A 21,015-nucleotide genomic window follows, 5' to 3' on the forward strand; every position below is an offset into this window, starting at 1 on the left:
AAACTACCGCCAAGGGCAATTTGATAAACCGAAATCCATGTCAGTTTTCTCACGGAGAACTAAAGACACAGACTGTGTCTTGTATTTCTCTATGGTTTTCCTACACTGTTAAAAACCAATCTGATAGTGGTATCGGTGGATAATCTAATACTTTTTATAGTGTGCGTGAAGGCCAATAATCTTGACAGTACTTTCTGTAGTTAAACTGCCTGCCAGTCGACAGACGCCTTTGCTCGCTGAACTTTTTTCAACAAAAGTCAACGGTTACGCTAAACATGGACAAATAAACTGAAGACAGAGTCTGCGCTAAAATGCCGCATTTCATTTGTCGGCGCTTGGCCTTCCCTCTCCTTTTCAGGAACGTAAGTTTTTACACAACCCGAGAAACTTGGATGACTTAATTGCTAATGACTAATAATAGTGTGTCAAGAGTAACACTTATTCATCGAGACAAAACAAAGGGTCACAAAGGGCCTAGTTTTGAAACACTACAAGGAAGATACTGTTCTCTGTGAATTTCACCCATCCACCCACGGCCGAATATTTCCTGGAGCCTGATGGTGAACTTCCCCGTACTGGCCAGCGGCCGCCTACCACTTCCGCATGATTTTATGTGAAAATTCCCTTTACGTTCCTTGAAGTAGGCCCGTGCGGAGTTAATATGGGAACACATCTGCAAAAGCAATTAAAGATCTGGAGGGACAGCTGACTAGGCCTATATATACCCACTTGAAGCTGTAGTTACTACATGTTCTCACCTCAAAGCCTCCTCTGTGCAAATACAGACGAGGACGGGAAAAAACTGCACTCGGAATATTCGAAGCTGCAATTTGCTTCCTGTGATTTATTGTAAATTAAATTTGCAGTGGACAATACAAAATGGAATGCGTAATAATGAAATCTTGACAATGAAAACAACAACAACAGCAACAACAACAACAACAAACACGCCGTTTCTTCCACGTCAGGTATAATTATCTCAAAAGGGTAGAGAGGTCCGGGGTATCTTGGGCCCAAAGGCTTGGGAATTCTGATGTCTCTGGTTCAGGAGGAGGGGGTAAAAGTTTGGCATTTTGTATGTAACCCATGTATGGGGGTGAGGCTAAACTAATGCAGGCCAACGCATAATCCAATATTTAGGGGCCTTGGGGTTGAACAAGTTGACTACCTCTCAAAGACAGGCGGAGTCCCTCTTTAGATTAAAAAGTCTCCCGAAGTTGACTTTTATTTAACCTTTATATTATGTTTTTATCTTAATTCAATCATTGTAGATTAAGTTTATCTAACCTCGTTTAATTCCATTTGATTTTAGTTGTAGTTTTATTATAACATATCCATTGTAATATTTCTCTTGCTTCTTATACTTTTACTTCATTTTCCATTGATTGTGTATTATGTGTTCACTGTTAATTTTGATCATCATTCATTTTAGTTTTGTTCAAAATACATTTTATTTTCACTCTTATATGCTTATGTTTATTTTATTATTTTAATCACTAACTGTTAATTCGATTAATCTTTGCTATTTTATTTAATTTTATAAAGAATTCCTGTGTTGTTCGACAGCTATTCAGTTTCTCTTTTATCTGTCTCCCTTATTAACTTAATCTGCTTTTGTCAAATTTTTTTATGTTCATTTGTATTGATTTATTTCAAGTTTTATCAGGGCCCTCTAGAATATCAGTTTTAACTGACAAGACTACACTACGGAAGTTAAACAGAAACAATGCATTATGGGGCTTTTGCACGCCTTTAGAAAAAAGGGAAAAGAAATACACCCCCAAAATCACCATTCTCATATTATTCAAATATGGTATTGATGGTGAGCTGTGGCCCCTATTCCACCGCTGGATCCATCCCTGCGTGGGATGTATTGAGTGGCCACACCCACAGATAGTAAGAGCGGTTAACCCTTGGAAGAGCCAGATGGCGCCCCAGTAATGAACATTTTACATGGGGAATATAAGTCGGACCAAGGTCGCACTAGTGCTATATATATGTGACTGCACTTCCGGGCTTTCTGCTTCTCAACCATCCTGTGTAGTTCACGATGCCCGGTTCACTTTTGGGGAAAACCCCTCAAGAATTTCACTCAATTGCAGCATATCAAGTTTTGACGGGGAACCACCCCAAAAACTGATAAGCTGGCAGAAATATAATGGACATAAATTCGTCGAATTGTGACAGACCCTAAATATTCTTGATGACGCCAAAAGTTATAGATCGCATTCCGAACAAAATATGCGTAAATATTAGCCTTATAACAATCATACAAAAACAACGTTTCCCGTTCGATTCTCCAGAAAACTGATTGGAGAATTGATTGATTAAATATATATAGCTTCTGGGAATAGAAGAATGTTGCTTCAAAGAAATTACAAACTTGTTCATTTCACTTTTTACAGTTTAGTTTATCTTCTAAACCAGTGGCATATCCAGGGGGGGCATTACCCCCTCCCCGACGGATTTTTTTACTAAGAATACATGAGTAGGAAAGAAAAAACATTTATTTATCAAATATTAGCACCAATACCCTATGCAAAGAACACCAAGTAGTAACATAATGTTGAATAAGCCCAAAGCCACATTCTGTTTTTACTTTGCTCCCCCTCACACCAAAGCTGGATACATCGCTGTTCCAAACCCAGCGCCCATGACGTGCTGAAATGATGATCATAGTATACTTTATTGAATGATTATTCCTGCACCTCAGGGGTGTGTGAAAAACTATACAAATTAATACGAGAATTAGGGACTGGGGTTAAACTGATAATTCCTGTTGCAACCTTACACCTGTTTTCCAGGCGGTGAGATGACCACAGAAACTGAATATTCTTTGCAATTATTAGTGTTACCGCCATTACAACACATCGAAAGACGACGTAAATGACGTCAACACAGATTTTGATCATCATTTCGAAACAGTGAGCATAAAAAAGTAATAATTTACAAAGCATTAAGTTGGAATTCGTCCAAAAACGAAGTAACGTAATTTCAGGCGAGTATAAGGCTCGTGTTAAGCCACTAGATAATCCACTGTTATTTTGTAAAATGCGCGGAAAAGGAAAGTGATACCTGTACAATAACTGAGCTAGCTCCAGGTATGACAACACTCAACTCACTTTCATTGTTGACGTTGCATCACTTCCTGAGATTCCAGCTGTAGACTGGGAATTTCCTCATACTTTTTGTCTATAAAGGGGTGACGCGCCAGGCGAAGTTAGACCACGGATAACAAGGTATCCTCGGTGCCATTCCAGCCTAAGAACAAACCGTCCTCCGCCTATTCGCCCTCCTCTCTGTTTGCGAGGTTCAACAACTTGCAGTGGGCATTTGTCTCATATATAGCAAGCTCCCGTGGGTCGAGTTAATTTCAGACGGTAAGGATCGGACGTTATGGACAGCATGTTCAATCTTCGAATCCTGTTAACCTGGGCCTTGCTCACTTTTGGATCATTCGGTCTAACAGGTAAGTTTACAAACCATTTGATTTTAGTCAACTAATGTTAAGACATTTGTAGGAGCGGGTGTATATCTTCTCGAGTCATAGAGGAAGGACACAGAAGGAGTTGCAACTCAGGCACTTCAAAGTGTTCAATGATGGTCGCCGCAGAGTCAGGCGAATAATAGAAAACATTCCAAAAATGTCTGATTACTGCCCGCATCTTAGCCGGACAAGCAGGGCCAGTAATATCCTAGCAATACTTAAAGTTTTTGCTCGCAATTAATACAAATTGTCGATGTGGCCAGGAAATAGTTAGACCTACGTTTGCCATCGTAAATAAACTTTTAAATTTTGATACACTGTTCCATTATCCATGCAAAGTTTGTAATTTTGGCTATGAGTGGCCAACAAAATGTTCACTACTACTGGAAAGCTTAGTTTATTAGGAACAAAATGCGCTATTTCATCACAGGTAGTGATCGTGAAATCTCATAAAATACGCTTTAGTACAAATACCATAATAAAAATGATTCAAACAAAACACTAAATCTTGTAAACAACCGGGCTTCTATTTATTCCCAAAATAACTCCAGAAGAAAGATCTCATTAAGGGCAATGACTGCACATACAGATTTAGGGCACAAAGCGTAATGCAAGCAACTACGAAAGCATTAAATTTGATGTTGTCATGAGATCATACGAAGCACCAACAAAAGCATGAATATTCAATTTCCTATACCTCAGTACAGGAAGTTTTAAAGATTTTAAGGCGATCATGGGATAAAAGGGTTTCGTGGTTGTGAAACAGATAGTGCGTAGCCAGTGTTCGCTGCGCTTTGGCTATGGACATACCAGGCATGCCAGAAAGCGGCAATTGGCCAGATGTTACAGCCTGGGCAGTTCAAACTCCTTCTGTGTCGTTCCTCTATGCTCGAGTATAACACCCCTCAAACATATTCTGATGACTTCTCGAAATCTTCAAAATGCCCATCAAACTTGTGATGCCGTGTCTTTTATTCAAGTATATGTACCGCCTCGTTTATGGTCGCTTCATTTGTCCTTCTTCATAATCTTTGTTAAGAGCCTTACCATTTCCTCAATTGTTGATCAAAATACTATATATATATATATGCATATGTCGCAGTAAAAGGTTCATCTGATATGTAAACTGCAACACCCACTGGGTGTTAAGCTGATTAAAAGAAACGATTACTTTGCCCCTATTTACAGTGTCAGCTGGGACGGTGCTGTCGCCTCCGAGTCAAAGCGTACCAGCAGGTGATAGCTTTCGGCTGATATGCACGTCTAAGAGAGTGAGGACACACGGCTCAAAGGTGCGCCACGAACTGTACAAAATAAGTGGCGAAAACCGGGTACTCGTTACCCTGTCTCAAGCCACAGCCTGTGAGACGAATTACACATATAACATGATGAGTGGCTATGCTAAACTTACAACCGTCTTTACGATGGAAGCCAGTGAGGGAACGGCTGGGAGTTACGGCTGTATGGCCCTCTTGGAAAACAACACACTGTCAAGCATAGTCTCCGAAAAAGACAAAAGAATGAACGCGACGGTGCGAGTTTGCTCAAGTAAGTTTCCTCGCTCTATGGTTTGAGTACATTGAATTAGATCAGAATAGAGTGAATCGTTCTCTAGTGTGACTCTACATAGAACAAATCAATTCGAAACATGAACTTTTTACTTATTAGCCGAGCGCCAAAAAATCTCCCTGAATGACGATGGAAAGTAAGCGGAGGTGGGTCTAGAACCTGTATATCCATAGACGTACTTTTTCATTTGATGTGTATTTCCCCCCAAACTTTCCCTTGCCAGAGCCAGAACTTCAAGTTGAATTGACTGAAACCGTTGGGGGCATTATTTCTGTGATGGGCACAGAAAAATGCGGCTATAAGGGAGAGCTGACATGGTTGGTCAACGGTCGAAAAGTACCGCGAAATAATCAGACCCCGAGTGAGGATTTTCCAGCCGTGGAAAGAGAAGATGACACGATGGAAATCCGCAGTACAGGATGTGAAGACTTCTTAGACACAACATGCCAGATAACCGGTGTCTTCAAGTACATTTCTACAGAAAGGCTTCTCAATAAGGTCGAGGCACCTTTATCAATCGATGGTAAGATTTTTTTTACTCTTCTGTTGTGTATTAACTTTTGGCGGCTTACTAAATGAAGCATCGGGTGTGTAATGACACTGTTCGACAGTCACTCAGTCGACCCACGCAACAGTACTGGTAAATTGTATAACAAAATCTATAAACCTCGAAACATTTTTATGCCCAAAATACATCTATGCTTTATTTGCATCCATATTTGCCACTTAAGAATCTCTTAATTTCTATTTCCTATCAAACATAGACTGCTGTGTTCCTGGTGTCTTTATGCCCGCTGAAGTAGAGTCAAATGAAGGTAGGTACACAAAGCCACAACTCCTCCTTAATTAATTGGGGTTGGAGAAAACATATAATTGTAATTGTAGTGAAGTATAAATTACTCCATCGAAAATGTTATTGTTTATCTGGAAAAAAAATGGCACTACGTAAAAACAATGGGAGGGAGACAAGGTCCCCTAAACTCACAACTCACTGAAGATGCATTTCCCAACGTTAACCATTCGCGTCAGTACGGATAAAGACGGTTCACTGAATTTTTCGGTTAACGTCAGTAAGTTATGCAGTGGTAAAGAAACGAACTGAACATTTTCAAATGCACTCTTTCGTTGATGTAGATGTGACCACCAACGCACCACCTGTGATTTTTCCATCCCATCCGATGGATGTGGAGATGGAGACTCGCGCTTTGGAGAAAGAAGTCTTGGCCCTTCAGAAGGATGTCTTGGAGCTCAAGCTAGAAGCTCTACCCATGCAAATCAGGTTTCTGAGAAGACTGAACAAGGAACACTCTGATGCCAGAAACAGGGAAAAGGTAGCTGATATATAACGGGATTAAGTTATGAGAAGTTGACAAATAAGAGAAAAGGTTTGTAGAGACGATCGTGATCACACGAAATTGTGTAATGCCATGCTTTTTTGCTGGGCTTGAAGTTCAAAGCACTATATAAAAAATATCGCTATTGCAGCTCCCTTCAGTGTGTCTCAAGAACTCAACGTCAAATAACGCATGTTCAATGCAATTATTGTAAAACTGCAGGCTTGCAACATTGCCGTTAATTTCTTTGTTGTTGTAATTCAATTTTATTTAGAAAATATATTGTAAATTTGGCATTGCTACATTGAAGGACATTAATTATGTGTACAATAAAACACTTTTGGTCTTAAGATGGCTATTCTGTATTTAAAAAAAAAATCTTACGCCGACATTATGTCCACCTACGACTAGAATAGGCTATTCATCAAGGGTAACCACTAAACGCACTAAAGATACTTCCGTGTTGATATTTTACAGTTAAGGTTTTAAGCTTGGAAGTTAACTCTGCACAGGTAACATGAAATACATAGCACGCAGTAGGACCATATAGGACACACTATACACAGATAATTCAGAAGACAGGAGGGCCCCCGAGCTACTGATACTAGTTTGTCCAGAGTTTTCTTGCCAGTGGAACGTTACGATATATGAGTATTTTTAATCGTATGTGGTGAATGTTTTAAGTCTGACTGCGGGGAGGGTGGGTCTAAACCTGACCCTGAACTCACCCCATCCCTAAAAAACGCCATAGATTTTTTTAATGTAGTTACCTGTAAAAATGTTAAGTAATTTAAACAACATTTATTTACAAAAAAAAGAAGCAGATTTTACATTAAGTCATCATGCTCCAATAAAAGGCAGTTATGAAACTCATACGCATGTATACCGTGTTTCACTTTGACATTTCTTGTTCAGTTAAGTACAGCAATCATTGCTGTAAACACATGTACCTGTGCTCAAGCACGTCAGGTACAAAATAATGGTGTACTTCTGAATCCATTCTTTTATGTTCCCGCGGGTACCGCTGCAGTTTCTGTACACTCTTCTCTGAGAGAGCGCCATTGCCGCGGCATCACTACACTCCCTCGTTCATTAATTAATTCTTAAAAAACACCAGCGCAGTAGTTTGGCAACTTCACAGAATTCCTCCCAGAGCCCCGTTCGGCGCGGGCGCTGGGCCATGGGCGACGAGCCATCGAAGCGCTACCTGCGATGTCCAATGATTATGGCTCTTAATTCCAGTTGTCGGATTTGCCAGTTCACATAGGGAAACCTAATTCCAAATCAGAATCTGACTGGTTTTAGGCACATTACGATCTCTAGCATCTTTTGTTTACTTTCGTTCAGTGAGGGTAAAAAATGAGCCTCCCACAGACGTCATTAATTGCGTCTCCTTATGAGGATATGAGGCCACAAAATGACAGAGCGCCCTCAGTTGGCCAAAATATAACAAATTACAGCTGCAATTTACATGTACTTCAGAAACTTTATTCAAGGTTCACTGGTGAAACATTGATTCAGTTACATTGCAATTTGCTTTTACATTCATTCGAACACAAATCATCGATTCAGTTATTGCAACAATTTACACTGCTTTAAATTTCTTTACAGACAAATACTCTCTCCTCCCAACTAACTGCCAATTGAAAGTTAATTCTAAATACACCAATATTAACACCAAGCTATATCATTATCTAATGAGAAATTAACATTCTAGTAGTAACAGTAGAACTGAGTACAAAACAGAAGACTAGAGTAAGTCAATCTCATAGGACTCTTGCCACTGAAGCAGTTTAGGTTTTTGGACCCAAGGCAAAAACGAATGACATTAATTTCATAAACTGACTTTCTGTATGTCATTGGAGGATTGCTTACAACATTGTCAATGGGAATTGCATACCCAAATCCTCTTAACCATGTAATGACAGGTTTTTCCTCCTTCCTTTGGACTCAAGTTAACACCTGTCATTTAAATTATCAAATTCAGATGCGAAAACACAATTCCCGATGGAGTAGACATTTGATAGACTGAGCACCAACAATCTTAATTTCTAGAATCTTAGTAAAGTTATCACTGAAACGGGCGTCTATCACAAGCTAAAATGTTGAATTTTCTCTTGACACAAAAGAAATGGCATCATTCTACCAGGACATAGTTGTGATGAGGCCATTTGTGACCAAAGCACACAAGCTTTCAGGGCATGAGTTGTGCGCTTATAAATTCCGCTCTCGAAAGACCTCCAATGAACATAATTTTGGGAATGTGCAGTCCAGCTGGGATACCAAGTGGCTTGTTGAGTTATTTTAATTTCAACTGGTCTGTGCTGGGTCAATTACTTATCTAATTTAATGCAATTTTTCTTTCATAGTTCATTTAACAATCATTGTTTTTGTATAAAAATCTGTCTCTGAATGTACCTATGCAAGTTATCCACATGAAAATTTTACAAAAAGGTACTTCAAAAACTGATTTCTAAACCCCCAATGAGCTGCAGGGTGGGGGGGGGTGATTAACCATACTGCGATGAGGGAAGCATGTTAAATTCCAACATGTTGGTTAAACCAAACTACATGTATTGCCCATAAACATAATTATATTACCAATTTGTAAGATCTGTGCACATTGACAAAATTTTACAAATACACACAGCACAACAGTATACTAATGAATGTATTGCACTGACAAAACACCGATATCATGTGAGTGTAATGGCTGAAACATGAATATATCCAATAATATCTGTTAGGTAATTAAAATGATGGTACGTGTACATTCTTGTAAAATAATAAAATAAGGTACCATGCAATTTATACTCTTAAAATAGTGCAACTCTCTAGATTAAGCTTTTACTTACACAAATTTCTGAGAGGTAAAGTCTGGATCAAATGAGGTTTTCAATAAACTTCATGCTTCTTTAGCCCTAACACCCTAGGCGTTTTTACTAGGAACCATCCTCAATCTTCCAAAATCCTCAGATTTTTGACATGAAAAAATAGCATTAAGCCTCAATCCTCCAAAATCCTCCAAAATTTCTTGAAAATGTTTTTGGAAGTGTGCCTACTGCCTCAATCCTTCATAATCCCCCGGCAATTCCTGTCATTATGTTGAGGCAGTACGAATGGCATTCTTCTGCTGTGCGGTTGAATCAAAAGAATTATCAGGCTGAATTTGTGTTTGACTAAGCAAAAACAACACAAAGTCTAATCCACGACATACATGCATGGCATCCTTCATAATATGTCATGCACTTTTGCCATTCATCCTCAATCCTTCAAAATCTTCCAAAACTGCCCAAAGGATTTTGGAGGATTGAGGAGGTTAAGGGTTAAGAGAGCTAAATCTTGGTGTAATTGATTTTTTTTACCTCAGGTATTCAGGTCAAAACCACTGATTTTTGGCACTAAACAGCTGGTGAAGATGGGTTCCAGATAGAGTTTCAGTGTTTGCTCTCGGAACATGTCAAGAGCTAAAACTTTTACTTTGGGGTTAGAACTATTTTACCAGTACTTAGATTTATTCCTTTCATTTAAATAAATAGTTGCACTTTTAGGATGCAGTGTGAATGGGAATGAGTTTCTCTGTTAATTACTACTTGCTGTTAGGAGATCCACATCCATTCATTGGAAGAAATAAAGGATGTCATGACTATTATTTTTAAAAACATTTTCACCCAAATTACAAATCACTGTTAAAACTACTGACTATCACATACCTGAAATGTTACTGGCATAAAATAAACATATTAAATGTAAGTTACATTAGCCACTTAGAATAGCTAGAACAGAAAATACATTCACGATGCTTGCTTGCCAAAAAACACCAGAAAACTTTATTGATCTTAAAATTACCAATGAAGTCAAGTTCTGATTTGTTAATCATTCAGATGTATACTGTACACTGAAATTTTGCAGTCATATGTACGTGCAATAAGCCTTTTGCGAGTTAAATTTGAATAAAATCTGGTACACTTGAGTTCTTTAAATTCACGTGAACATAACAATTGGCATTCTCCATACCAAAGCCACTGTTGCTATACCTCGTGATTCGGGGCAAGATTTTCCTTAGTTACATAGGAGACGCCTTGCAACAATACACTGTTCTCAATGGAAAAGAAGGGCACAAAGGAACCAGTCCAGAGATGGTGGTCACTCAGCAAAAGCTTGCCCTGAATCACGAGGTACAGCAACAGTGTATTTAGCCTGGGGAAGTCAAGTTGTTATGTTTGTGTGCAATCAGATAACTCAGTGTACCAGATTTTATTCAAATTTAACTCGCAAATGCCTTATTAATTTAAACTACAAGCAAACAAAGTAGCAAGTTGGTTCTCTTCTAAGCTGGTTCAAGATCATCTTTTTACACAAAAAGCCATAAGTATTATGCTAAAGACTGGTATCTAGCATCATTCTCTTGATAAGTTTGCAAAAGAGTGCCCTCTTTTAGTCTGATGCAGCACATAAACACAGGCTAGAAATTTCAACCCTTTGTACATGTGAGTCTTGCTCTTGGAACAGGTGAATAAATACAAGTTTTTATACACTGACCTAAATTTTTCTTAATGACATACCAACAGGCTTCATTTACTCCATTTACACACAGAATAAACACAGGCAATCTAATCTAATTCTCAACATACCTTTTTAACACAAGTTAAACTCTGGCCAATATTACATGATGTTTGAAACATTACAACAATTTTTTTCTATGACTTTATTTCTTTACAATGACATGCAAAATCTGTCAGATTCTTAGAATTGGATGTCTGCATTCGATGTCTAACACTGCAGGTTCTAGATATACATAGATACTTCATACCCAAGCAACCACACTCAGTGGTATTGTAATATTAATTTTGTACTGTATGTACATCAACATCATTTCTGTCATCTACGCAAAATATACATGTACTGCCTCTTACCAACAGCCACCTGCATTCCAAGCGGCTAAAAACATTAAAATATGTAACAATGAAACAATGCTGCTTGGTCTGCACAGTTGGACGCATAAATCACATCATCCTACACAATATCCAAGCTAATTCCATTCATCTACAAGTGGTAGATTCTATCTGAGATGAATATTCTTCTCATGAGCAAACCATATGGTTAACCACTTGGCTGCCGGGGAGCTCGGTTTTGGAGACATTGGCTTTATATGCATAGCCGGGGTGCCCAAAATTGGACAAAAGGAACTAGCCTTGTAACGAAAGACCGTACTCAGAACAAAAGACCAAGCTGCTGGGAATTGCCAACTTTTTTTCAGTTGTCAATAGCAGAGGGAAGCCATCAATGTTTTGAATGATTATTCCACTGTTTGTGGCATTCAGCGCGAGCGGATTACCACCGGGGACAAAAGTGCTCCAGGGATAAGCAATACAATACCGCTGCACGCTAAACATTCAAAAAAGAGGCCAGCAGCGCACTGGGCCAATTTTGGGAACAATGAAAATTACGTAACACCACACAATCTGGGCTCTCTTTACAAGGTGGCAGGCCTGGCTGAAATATTCGGGTGTCAATAGATATTGTCTGTCAGATTAGAGTAGCCACAAGACAGTCATTCGCGTGGGTGTAAACGTCCAGTACATGTAGTAATGAATTTTTGAAGAATTCTGAAAACAGAACATCTTGAAAATCCCCTGGCTATACATCATGCAACTTCAAATTAAACCCGGCAGCATATGGTTAATATACACCAACACAAAATATACATGTACAAGGCTTTATCTGCGAAGTTTGTTTAGTGTAAATTGCTTGGATGAGAGGCAGGATGAGGACATTCATCTGGTAGCAGTGATAATGTTACTGAATTGCTACACAACTAATCAGTCTCAACAGGTGCTATGAAATAACCTTGAGCTTCTAAGCTGCTTTGACCAAAAAGTGGTTACAAGCAAGCCATGGCACAGCCTATTTATATATTCTACAGCCACAAATTTTAGGCTATGTCTGAATCAGCAATAATGTGGCTACGGCTTCAGTTTTTGAAACTGCAATGCAATGAATATCTGTAGCCCCATATACAATGCCTGTTCAGACACAGCCTTTTTATCAAGTATCAAGGTCTGTTTCCTGTACTTACTGCTGATTCAACTTGTCCAGGAGCTCCTTCACATTGGCAAGACACCGGTCTTATTCAGATGTTCAGTAAGTTGTTTGTATACCATCAGTTGATCCTCTGCACTTAGTTGAAATATTTGCTGGACCAGCTTCTGCGGGTAGGCAGACCTGGAGCAGACACATTCAAACTCAGCACAATGTACTCATTTGTGTGCTGACTTTATGGCAAGGTTACTGTGATGTCAGTTTGAATAAAGTATCACATTCAATGATATACATGTACTATTGCAATGACTTCAGTACAGCTTAATGGAAATCATGGAAGCTCATTTTGCTAGTCTCAGCTAAATAAATAGCATGACACATTGAAAAAATGGCAGTAAACAAGACTAGATATGCCGTAACTGACGAGCACGAAACTGATTAAAATGGAACACAATTTTTGAGCTCAGGCAGCCATTCTTGACACAGGTTTCTTGTTCTCGTTCTCGAATGGCGGGAACATGACTCAAGAACACTGTTCTTGGAACAGGATCCCACACCACCTCCTCGTCAGAGTTTTACAGGAACACACGGAAAACTTGAGAGATTTTGAGTTTTGAACAGCTGCAAAAAGGAAAGAGATGGCTTACAAAGCCAGAGACAATGGGAAGTTTTGGAAAATTAACATAACTGTTTTCCATTGCACAGAAATGAAAGCCTCTGTTAAATAGAAAAAAAATCAGCTTAGTTCCCTACATTAGCTCTTGAATTACGTACATGTACATGGATGCTGCCATGTTGCATATTACTTGCCATTAACTGTCAGCAGCAATAACCAGTGTTTGTTCCTGGCGTTTGAGCAGCCAACCCATGAACAACAAATCGAACTGTTCGTAAACATACAAGAACAAGCTGCCCGAACTCAGCCAATGTGTATTGCCAACCAAAGTATTCGATCAAACCAACTCATGATATCAACATCTTGACTTACTTCAGGAAGGTGTGGAGATAAACATAGAGGAAAGAGGCCATCAAGAATTGGCAGTCAAAACGATCCATGATTCCTCCATGGCCTGGAATCACATCACCAAAATCCTACAAAATAATTGTACATAAAAACAAAAATGTGACACCCTCCAGGATTTGTGTAGAAGCCTTGACTGTTATATTCAGGCAGTGGCTTTGGTTAACATACCTTGATCTTGAATGCTCTCTTGAAGCCACTAGCAAAGAATCCACCAAAGGGGCTCACCAAAGATGCAAAAAGGCCAATTACAGCAGCGTGAATGTACACTGGTAAGGTTGTGAAGGTCTGCCATTCAATACCAACCTACAAACAAACAGATAGAAATAAACAATGAGCTATTGCTCAAAACATCTTACTGATAAGGTGCCAATTGTCTTCTTCCACATATGAAAAAAACACACATGTGAGTAATGACTGACTTTATAGACAGTGAGAATAAAAAAGAGCAGACAATTCATTCATCTGGATTCACTTACACGAAATGTCTTCTCCACTTACCAAAGCCAGTGAGTTCTGCATGAAGACTGGTACATTGTACTCTCTTGGGTAGAAGGTGCTAGAAGGTTCACAGTCCATTACAAACTCGCCTTTCTCATCATCAAACTATGAGAAGAATTAACAACAAGGATAAATTTGTCATAATTTGTCAACAAACACAAACATGTGAAAAGTAACATAGCACTTTTGATGTGGTAAAAACAATTAAATATATAATCTGATGAAATCAAATCATTTTTTTTCTGATGTCAATCATAAACAAGTAGACATACCTCAGGAGGGCAGACAAAGAAGGTGTAGCGTTTGAGGATGTTGGCAAGCTGAAAAAAGGAAAGAATTTCTTAATCTGTTGCTGATTTATTCCACATACATGTACATGAAGTAATTCACAATGGTTCTTGTCCTTCAGTAGATGATACATTCAAAAATTCATAATGTCTTCAAGGAAGTGCAACCATTTTGGGAATTTAACGTCTGTTAAATGTTGAGGACTCACAATGACGATGAAGATGACAGTGGAGAAACAGGCACCAATGAATCCCTCCCAGGTTTTCTTGGGTGAAAGTTTTATCAGTGAAGTACGGCCAAAGAAAAAGCCTTTTATAAGAGAAGACAAAAAATGAACTGTTGCGTGAACATAATGCCAAAAGTCAACACTACAGTGCGTACTTTGAGTCATATTCAATATAGTTTGCTGATAGAATCAAGCTGATTGTGGATTTGCTTCCAACTTTAAGTTGGCTTCCATTATTTTCAATACTAACAAAGAAGTGGAAACTAAAGATGTTGCTAGTGATTAAAAATGAATCATCCCACTCAGTCTTATCTTTCCTTTCTATGAGAAAATACAGATAGAATTTTTAGCACATTTTTCCCTGCATAGGACACAGTAGTAGCATGGAAATTTCCAAAATTATTGTACTTGACAAACTATTTTATTCGTGAAGCAACTGACCCAATGACAATGCTGAATTAGAGAAGCAATTTGTGACTTCATTTAATGCGCTATATTATGTCTTGCTTATGTCTTACCAAACAAGTAGGCCATGATGTCATTGCAGATGACAGATGTCGTTGAGAGAAGAAACCAGATAATTCCTTCAAACATACTCTGAACAATCAGGTTGGATTGAGTAACAACAATCAGGAGGGCTATGTGTGTCCAACCAAACTAAGTAATGGGAAAAAACAAGACCAAATAACAATTATTAAGAGAAGTCCCTGTGTGAATAGTTGATCAATAGTCTGTCCAAGAGCAAACTGTAGCTTGGAATTATCAATGCATTTGTGTTACAAACTTACCAGCGTGAACTGAACCAGATATTGGGATTTTCTTAGTGACAGCACAAACAACATGAAGCCTGTACAAGTTCAGAAGAGAAATAAATACATTACATTTGTAGAGTACTTATAACAGATGGATTTATATGACCATGAGAATTCTGATATACTGTACAAGCATTAAGCAAGCTGACATACATGTAAATGCACTACACATGTTCCTGTACCCAGAGTCAATACATTCACAGCAGGAGCATGAAACAATTTATGGTGATTACACTGGGCACAAAGGCACATAATGTCAATCTGCCACTCCTATCAGATGCAAAATTAACGCAAGAAAGCTGCGACAGGTGCACTTAAATTACTTTGATGGACAGAAAAACAATGGTGCCATGGCACAACCTGATGGTACTTAACATACTGTCCGTGCACAAACTATTGAATGTGTGAACAAGAAAACACATTGTCAAGGCCCTGGGTATCGATTAATTAAAAATGAAAGCAACTTCTATCTATTTTCATTGATTTTGTGTATATATCTTTTGGATACCCTATTGAAAAATAGAAAACTACTCTCCTTTCGGTATACATAATGTACATAGGGTTGCTGTATATCGACACATACAGTAGTATACATACCAAACATGTAAAGCCAGAAAGCAATAAAACGATAGTAATCGATCAGCGGCTGCAAGAATTCCTGGGAAAAAAAGAATTATGCCGTTTATTTTGAGTGGCTTTTAGCTCTCTCATGAAAGAGCTTTTGATATAATCAGTTCCAATTATATGTAACTGTCATACATGCAAACTGTTTTGATGAAAAATAAATTAATTTTTTTTCAGTCAAAGAATTCATGCATCTCAATTCTAAGAACTTCTTATTCAAAGTAACTGTGAAGACTGTACCAGGTCTCTGTGAAGCACGATGCCAAAGTAGTCCTTCATGCTCTGGCCATATACAAAGTAATTGGCACACAGCAAGAAGTACCAGCTAAGTGTGCGGAACCAGGGAAGGTCTTGTGACCGGTAGACAGCATGACCAATGGTGATTATCTCGTGGAAACACATCATCTCAATAAGCAAGACCTAGGGCAGAGAACCAATTAATTACATGTATGTCTCGTATTACTGAATATGCGCAGCATTCCAGAGGGCAGTACATGTATGTACATGTAGGCTACCAATGAGGAAAATGGAACACTTATCACATTGTTCCAGAAATATCTGTATATTTTTTAGTATGTTGTAGCTGTGGATGTCATGATCATGACGTGCCATATCCTAGTGGGGTCCATTCCATACCTGTTTGTGGTGTGTACATCCTTAGGCATGATACTTTGTCTCTACATACATGTAGCTACTTGTATTCATGGACATGTAAATAATGTAACTACTGGTTCTTGTGAGGGTAGAGTTGGCAGTAATTTGCTGATAACAAGCTGGTTCAGTATTCCAATAGGACATGCCCAAACTGAAGCGAATCCAAAGTCATTTGGGAACAGCAGCATGTGCACACGATTGCCTGCCCTACCAGTGCAGCTATATGCAGACTCCTGCAAGCCCTTTGTTCCCAAAATACCTTGCCTTTTTGAAATTTAACGAACTACATGTACATGTAGCTCAATTAACTGACACCTGCATTTCTGGTGGAAAATCATCAGTGATAAAAATATTCCACCAAGAGCTGCTGGGTAGGGACAGGCATAAGTCTGAGGAATTAGATTAAAAACCCAACTTCTAGAAAGCAGTGAAACATGAGAATGAAAGACTTACAAGGCCAGTAATTGCTACGGGTCCATAATGTATGATGAAAGCAAAGCCTGCTACCATAATGATGGAGAAACCTCCTCGAATGAACCAATTCTGCCATCTGAAGAAGAGTGCCAAGCAAAGAACTGATGAATAAATCATTAAGAAATGATTTCCCACAACTGGTGCACAAAACCAACTCCAATAAAGGCTGTGGTGGAGCAAATACAAAATTAATCTTGGAACCTGAAATACATGTAACTCCAGCTTCTAAAATTACCTCGGTGAAAAACCTTTCAAGATGGAGGGTACAGTGTCCTTCTGAGGAGGGATTGGCGGATCAGCTATTTGTGGCAAAGTTTCTTGTATTCCATCTGGAGGTGTGCAGCCAGAGGCTGGCTTCTGAAATGAAGGTTATATCAGAGAACAAGACCAAAGGTTTAAGTCCACGTGAGGAGAGGATGGGAGTGGGATGTACTGTACATACATGTAGGTACACCACACATTTTTTCCCAGACATTCTCTGGTAAACAGGGTTTACAAATTTAGAAAAATGCCTAATATATTTAATAATTTGTCACTAATTATCATGATGGATTCTCAAGGTCAGTCAGAGTTTAAACATTAACTTGCACAACAGGATAAATGGCTTTTGTGTTTGCTATAAAAACTGCATTTCTTAATTTTAAAGATGAGTTCTTTCTAACCCACTCATTCATGATGTAATCTGCTCTAGAGGGATCAAGGCGTAAGTGCAATGTACAATGTAATCTATGAGGGCCCCAGATAGAGAAATAGTCACATGTGTGTGTGATGTAAACAAGACAAGATACAGCATGAAAGTCACATGTCTGATGCTGAAAATATATACAGCAGGAATTCTTTTGGGTAAATATTACATAATAGTCCTCACATGATAAATGTGATGGCTGTACCATACACTTTGCATAATGCACATGTGCATGCCAGGCACCGAGAATGTGTCCTATGGTCTTATAAACATCATCATAAAGTAGGAGATTCCAACATGTATGACACAACCCTGCCTTTCCATTCCAATTTTCATAATTTATTTACACTGCCACTGGTACTCAGCACCAATGCAGTTTGCACTGACATGTCTGGCATGTGGAATGCCCAAATATATACACAACACTCAACCAGCTGTCTGTGCTGGTTGCAAGACTAATCACATGATCTATAATTAGAAACAGAAATATATTTGGTTGTCATGGGTTACCATGCCTACGTGTTAATGTACACTTGATTTTCATGATGTACTAATGAGATGAAATCTGCACAGGTAATCATGTAGATACCTGCAGTACGACAATGCAATCACTGACGGAAAAATAAGACCCCGTATGAGTGAAAATGACCACTCACCACATGCTAATTGCGAACAAATTATACATGACTGAATTTTCCCTGCAATGATATAATCTAAGTGGTTAGTCTCATTGATTATCATACTTTTAGACCCAATAACATTCAATCTCAGAGCAAAATAAGAGTAAGATATATGTAAATAAGATGTATGTAACAAAGATTTTTTATGAGCTTTTGATGGTTTTCAGCTCACTCCGTTGTATGGCGCACATAATGAAATGCAAAATGGGTTTCATTTACTTTTAGGTAGATGAAAACAAATCTTATATTTTTTAAAATGTAAACCTCATCATGACCTTCATTTGAAGACACCTTCATTGGTTCAACCATCCTTCAAATGTGACTATTTCAACAACAAAAAGTAAGGTACAAAGTGAGTTCTTGGAATTAAACATGCTACTTCTAAACACTGTTTATAGTATTTAAAAACACTACAAACCCTCCTATATACACGTATACAAAAAGAAAACAAAAGATAAGTCCATTAGACTCCTCTGAGGAGCATACACGTACATGTACCTTGCCTTTCCAAACCCTTCTTATCATAGTCTTTTATGCTATTAACTTCTACGAGCTAGCACTTGGAATGTCATCCATCATATAGTGAATACTTCAGTCCACGCTCCATTATTATTATTATATTCCTCATCATCACATCAGACCAAACAAAAAAACACACTTTTCTAGACAATATGACAAGATCTAAAATAGTGAATCTAAATACTATTGCTAAAAGGCAAACAGCCCCAAACAAGGCAAACAGCCCCAAACGAGGCAAACAACCCCAAACCATTCTGTCCCTCAGCACTTTGCAATATAACTCTTTATCACACAGGTGGTGTGGACTCTCAAATTACCTCAGCTGTAAGGTTTTGCAGGAGTTTACTGCTGCATGTATTTTAAGCATGTTAAAACATAAAAGAAATCTGTCTTTTAATGTAACATAATAACTTACAAGCATGATACAGGGTCTGTGTATGCATCCAGATTCATAATCACCATATTTTATCACAAGCAATATTGCATCAACATCAGTCCTATGAGTGCCATTCACACATGTCCCAAAATTATTTTATTTACATCAAAGACTCGTACTTGCGGGGATGGGTTTATAATTATAAAGTGCCATGTTTGTGATGAATTATATCCGAGGTGTGAGCTGCATTAAGTTGGAACAGCTTGAGAAATTCTGGATAGAAATTTGCAACAATGGTTGGGCCAGACCAACTGCAGCATGATAGTTGGCATGGTGGAGACATGGAATAATACGGAAAACATTTGATGCCTCTGTGCACAAACCTGTAGGTCTATGAGACTTGCCTGAAAAAAACCTAAGTGTTTTCTTGTTACGTTTGTAAATGTTTGGGAATTTTCCCAGTGAAATTTTACTTTTTAGGACATGTTATAATTTTCTAATGGCTGTTACATGTATAACACTTTATGGGAAAATTTATAGACCTTGTTCTAGGGACACTACACATGTATCATAAATTTCATTTCTGGAGATTGTGCAGGCTAGGATATTTTTCTAATATCCACACTTGGCTTCACCTACATGGTGATGACATCATGTTGAATATTATTACGAGCTAGGTCAATTTGTGAGGGAAAGGTTTTGATTACTTTTAACAAGTTCAAGGGAAAATATGATGAATGGATGACTGCGGTCAAAAATGCTCAAAATGAGGATTTTGACAATGCCCTACAAAATGCACCACAGGAATAAAAACAGGGTGAATCAGGTAGAAAAGTCACAGATTCCTTCAAACTACTCTTCCATATTTTACACAATATTGCAAAAGTCATTTCAGAACGAAGCTGGAGAGAGTTCCATACAGAAAACACAGATTTTCCCTTAAATTGTTATAGGCCCTATAACAGCTGTCAGAAAGTGAAAACATCTCCTAAAGTGAAATTTAGCTAAGTATATTCTAAAGCATTTACTTAAAAAACACTCTTTTTTACGGCAGGTCTCATAAATTTCTAAACGGGGCCTTAACACTTTTGAGTCAAATTGTTCGAACAATCGTAGGCCCAGGATACACGTAGGAAGGTAGCATACCACTAGCAGTAGGCCCTAATAGTACTTCTACTACTACTACTAGGCTTTTAGGCTAGGCCTAAATGTACATACATGTATGTATGTTCATGGAACTCTTTCCCGAAGGTTTTCAAGGATAAGCCAACAAGTCTGACAACTGTCCTTAATTTTCAACAGTACGAAGAAAACAAAGAGGCCATGCGGGTGGAAAGGAGTTAAGTTCAATACGCCACCGAAAAGTGAGAAAGTGAAATCAAGTTTGGGGGCGAGCTAAAGCAGTGTTGGGGCGAGTTGTTTGGATGGGAAATTTGCCGCTCTTACATGTACTTCCGTCGTCACGTCTGTCTTGGCTTGTTCATTCACCAGCTTCGTTTTATTTTCAGGATCGCTACTTAATGATCCCTGTGTTACTTGCCCTTCGCGATGTCTCAGCTCACTCATTATTCCTCAGTTAGATCCTCTATTTCTTACAACTCTAGTTATTTCTACAGTTGAAGAAAATAGCTTGTTAAGCCTGTGTTTGGGCTTAACGTATCCATAGAATGACGTGAGTCCGGCCACAAAAAATTAATATGTGGGATGAATCTTGCACCTGGTG

General features: G+C 38.5%; 2 protein-coding genes across 3 annotated transcripts; one reads left to right on the top strand and one right to left on the bottom strand.

Annotated features, from left to right (window-relative positions):
* Positions 1-3,197: 3,197 nt before the first annotated feature.
* LOC110973139 (uncharacterized) lies at positions 3,198-7,273 on the top strand. The gene is made up of 5 exons (XM_022223707.2): positions 3,198-3,469; positions 4,676-5,035; positions 5,280-5,579; positions 5,821-5,871; positions 6,191-7,273. The coding sequence occupies exons 1-5, from the start codon at positions 3,397-3,399 to the stop codon at positions 6,400-6,402; spliced, it is 996 nt and encodes a 331-aa protein (XP_022079399.1). The 5' UTR covers positions 3,198-3,396; the 3' UTR covers positions 6,403-7,273.
* A 583-nt stretch (positions 7,274-7,856) lies between these two features.
* Positions 7,857-21,007, bottom strand: LOC110981231 (phosphatidate cytidylyltransferase 2-like). 2 transcript variants are annotated; one of them, XM_022238755.2, is made up of 13 exons: positions 20,739-21,007; positions 17,268-17,386; positions 17,012-17,108; positions 16,145-16,324; positions 15,878-15,938; positions 15,257-15,315; positions 14,987-15,125; positions 14,451-14,551; positions 14,227-14,274; positions 13,955-14,059; positions 13,625-13,759; positions 13,421-13,524; positions 7,857-12,615 (listed from the first exon to the last, which is right to left on the bottom strand). In XM_022238755.2, exons 1-13 carry the CDS (start codon positions 20,856-20,858, stop codon positions 12,498-12,500), a joined length of 1,386 nt encoding a protein of 461 aa, XP_022094447.1. In that variant the 5' UTR covers positions 20,859-21,007; the 3' UTR covers positions 7,857-12,497. The 2 variants fall into 2 exon arrangements, with proteins under 2 accessions (XP_022094447.1, XP_022094355.1); XM_022238663.2 differs by having other exon boundaries at positions 17,268-17,389.
* Between the last annotated feature and the right edge of the window lie 8 nt (positions 21,008-21,015).

Source organism: Acanthaster planci, linkage group LG19 (genome assembly GCF_054643075.1).
Source record: "Acanthaster planci isolate LZ-2023a linkage group LG19, COTS_SCS, whole genome shotgun sequence".
NCBI classification, from domain to species: domain Eukaryota; kingdom Metazoa; phylum Echinodermata; class Asteroidea; order Valvatida; family Acanthasteridae; genus Acanthaster; species Acanthaster planci.

Excerpts from the sequence above, each read along its gene's own strand:
- LOC110981231 (XM_022238663.2), bottom strand. The coding sequence starts at position 20,858 with ATGAGTGAGCTGAGACATCGCGAAGGGCAAGTAACACAGGGATCATTA. Across the intron at positions 15,126-15,256 it reads ATCTGGTTCAGTTCACGCTG|TTTGGTTGGACACACATAGC; the intron begins GTAAGTTTGTAA and ends CCCATTACTTAG. Across the intron at positions 12,616-13,420 it reads TATCTCCACACCTTCCTGAA|GTCTGCCTACCCGCAGAAGC; the intron begins GTAAGTCAAGAT and ends TGTCTGCTCCAG.
- LOC110973139 (XM_022223707.2), top strand. The coding sequence starts at position 3,397 with ATGGACAGCATGTTCAATCTTCGAATCCTGTTAACCTGGGCCTTGCTC. Across the intron at positions 3,470-4,675 it reads TGGATCATTCGGTCTAACAG|TGTCAGCTGGGACGGTGCTG; the intron begins GTAAGTTTACAA and ends CCCTATTTACAG. Across the intron at positions 5,036-5,279 it reads GACGGTGCGAGTTTGCTCAA|AGCCAGAACTTCAAGTTGAA; the intron begins GTAAGTTTCCTC and ends TTCCCTTGCCAG.